This window comes from Sprattus sprattus (assembly GCF_963457725.1).
Source record: "Sprattus sprattus genome assembly, chromosome: 2".
Taxonomy (NCBI): domain Eukaryota; kingdom Metazoa; phylum Chordata; class Actinopteri; order Clupeiformes; family Clupeidae; genus Sprattus; species Sprattus sprattus.
The window spans coordinates 16,170,206-16,172,364 of NC_137921.1; the positions used below are offsets into that span (position 1 = coordinate 16,170,206).

The 2,159-nt window shown below is 38.2% G+C and overlaps 1 protein-coding gene across 1 annotated transcript in view; it reads right to left on the bottom strand.

Annotated features, from left to right (window-relative positions):
• LOC308360385 (retinol-binding protein 2-like) overlaps window positions 1–577 on the bottom strand; it is a 6,418-nt gene extending 5,841 nt beyond the window's left edge. Inside the window, exon 1 of the mRNA XM_080832295.1 lies at window positions 457–577. Coding sequence (XP_080688421.1) covers window positions 457–529 — 73 coding nt within the window. The 5' untranslated portion in view covers window positions 530–577. The remainder of the gene's footprint in view (window positions 1–456) is intronic.
• Between the last annotated feature and the right edge of the window lie 1,582 nt (window positions 578–2,159).

Sequence of the window (2,159 nt, forward strand, 5' to 3'; positions counted from 1 at the left end):
AGTGTTTTTTTGAAGGTCGCATTACACTGGCTCTCATAATGCTAAACACCAGTCTTTGGTTGGGCTCCCTACCCAATGTGCTTAGGACAGCTACATTCTATGTTTAAGAACACACACACACACACACACACATATCCTATCAGTAGTGTAGCTCATGCTGTAGTAGTACAGTAGTGTTAACAGCTTATTATCATGAATATCCTTGTGATTATACTGATTGTTAATGTTGTACCCATACTGGTGATTATATTGCGGGTTAATAGTACACATACACAGATTATTGAGTTTTTCATTCGCATATTTTCCACCACACAACCATAAACTCTGCGGTGCAAAGGCGGTAGGAGACTGCTGTGTAGAAACTGTTATATAAACTTCATGAGTGTGAGGAACTGAATATTGTGTTCAAACCTTTTTTTTCTGAGTGTACGTGTATTATAGAGAAAAGGTGCTTACCAATGGCCTTCATCACGTCTTCAAAGTTCTCATTCTTGATCATCTCCCAGCGCCCATTGTAGTCTGCAGGCATTTTTCCTTGATGTGTTTGTGTGTTAGTCGGAGAAAGAAAAGGTCCCTGGTTCTGGGTCAGAGATGATAAAGGGTTGAGGTTCATCGTTTCAGCTATTTATATGATACGTGGGTTTGGGTGTGTGTGTGTGTGTGTCCATGTGTCAGCGTGTGTGTGTGTTTGTACCACGGGTCAGAGTTCTAAAATGTTTGACACAGTCTGTGGCAGACAGTCAAGTGTGTCAAGTACCTTCATGGTTGCTTACAGTTGTACAGATAATACTAATAATAATGTATTTTATTTGTAACTGATTTTATTTGTAACTAATTCAAAATAATCTTAGAGTGCTAACATTGTAGGAACAAAAAAAAAAAAAACTAGTAAACATAAGCATAATAGAAAACTTAGTGACAGTGATTTATCACAAAGCCAAAAACACCTTCCTGAATAAAAATGTGTTTAGTCCAGTTTTAAAGAAGTCCAGAGTCAGGAGTTCCTTAATTCTCCACATATTCTACTCTCTGCTTCAGTATTCCAAAAATGCCAAGTATCGAGCCCAGAATGTGTGAAGGCTTAAGAGTAATATGGCAGAGAGATTTTGGTATGGATATTGAGGAGGAGGTGTTGCAAGATGTTATTTCTAAATAAATTCATCCATTATAAAATTGTTCATAGATATTATTTTACCCCAAATAAGTTGTATAAAATGGGTTTAACCAAGGACAACAAATGTTAGAAGTGTAAAAGAGGAATGGGTACATTCCTCCATGCCTTGTGGGATTGTTCCTTGGTATTACCTTTTTGGAAGGCAGTACTGCAAAAGTTGGAAAGCTGGCTCGGAGAACCCCTACCAGAATCTCCACGGGTATGCCTATTAGGGGAAAGGTCTCAAATGCCACCAGGCTTGACTTAAGCAGTGACTAGAGTGATAATAACAGGTTTTATGGTAGCAGCCAGAATTATTCTTCGAAAGTGGAAGAGCCCACACAGGCCAGAGGTTACAGAGTGGCTCAAGCTCATGATGGAGATAGCCTCTTTTGAACTTATTATAGGAAGGGTGCAGAATAATTCAAGCAAAACTAGCCAAGCATGGATATATTTTTTCTCCAATATTCTTGCAAACTCTTAGAAAGGGTGCAGGACTTTAATTAATATTTAGAGAAGGGTTGAAGGAGTTTTACACTTAATGCATATTTGTATGTAAAATGTGAGGGGTATGGTGTGCTACGGGGTTTCATATGGGCTGCCTTGAAAGTTTTGTTCTATGTTTGTTTGTGTGTGTTCTTTTTTTTTTTTTTAATTATTCTTTTTTTATTATTTGTCTGTGTGTTTTCCCTTAAAAATGTGAGATGTTTTGTAACATATATGAGTACACTCTCTATATATATATATGAAATTGAATCTTTGAAACAAATAAAAAAACTTAAATGACAAAAAAAATAAAGAAGTCCAGTGTCTGCGTTGTCCTTAGGTTGTCAGGGAGGCTGTTCCTAAAACCAGACCCTTTTGTGGACCCCTGGTCCTAGGGCACTTCTGTATGTAAGAAGATTTTACTCACGGCCTGTTTTACTGATGCTGTCTCTTCTCCCGACGCAGTCGGTTCATGGGATCCCTTCACCGGAGCTCAGAAGCAGTTACTCCTCGCCTTCCA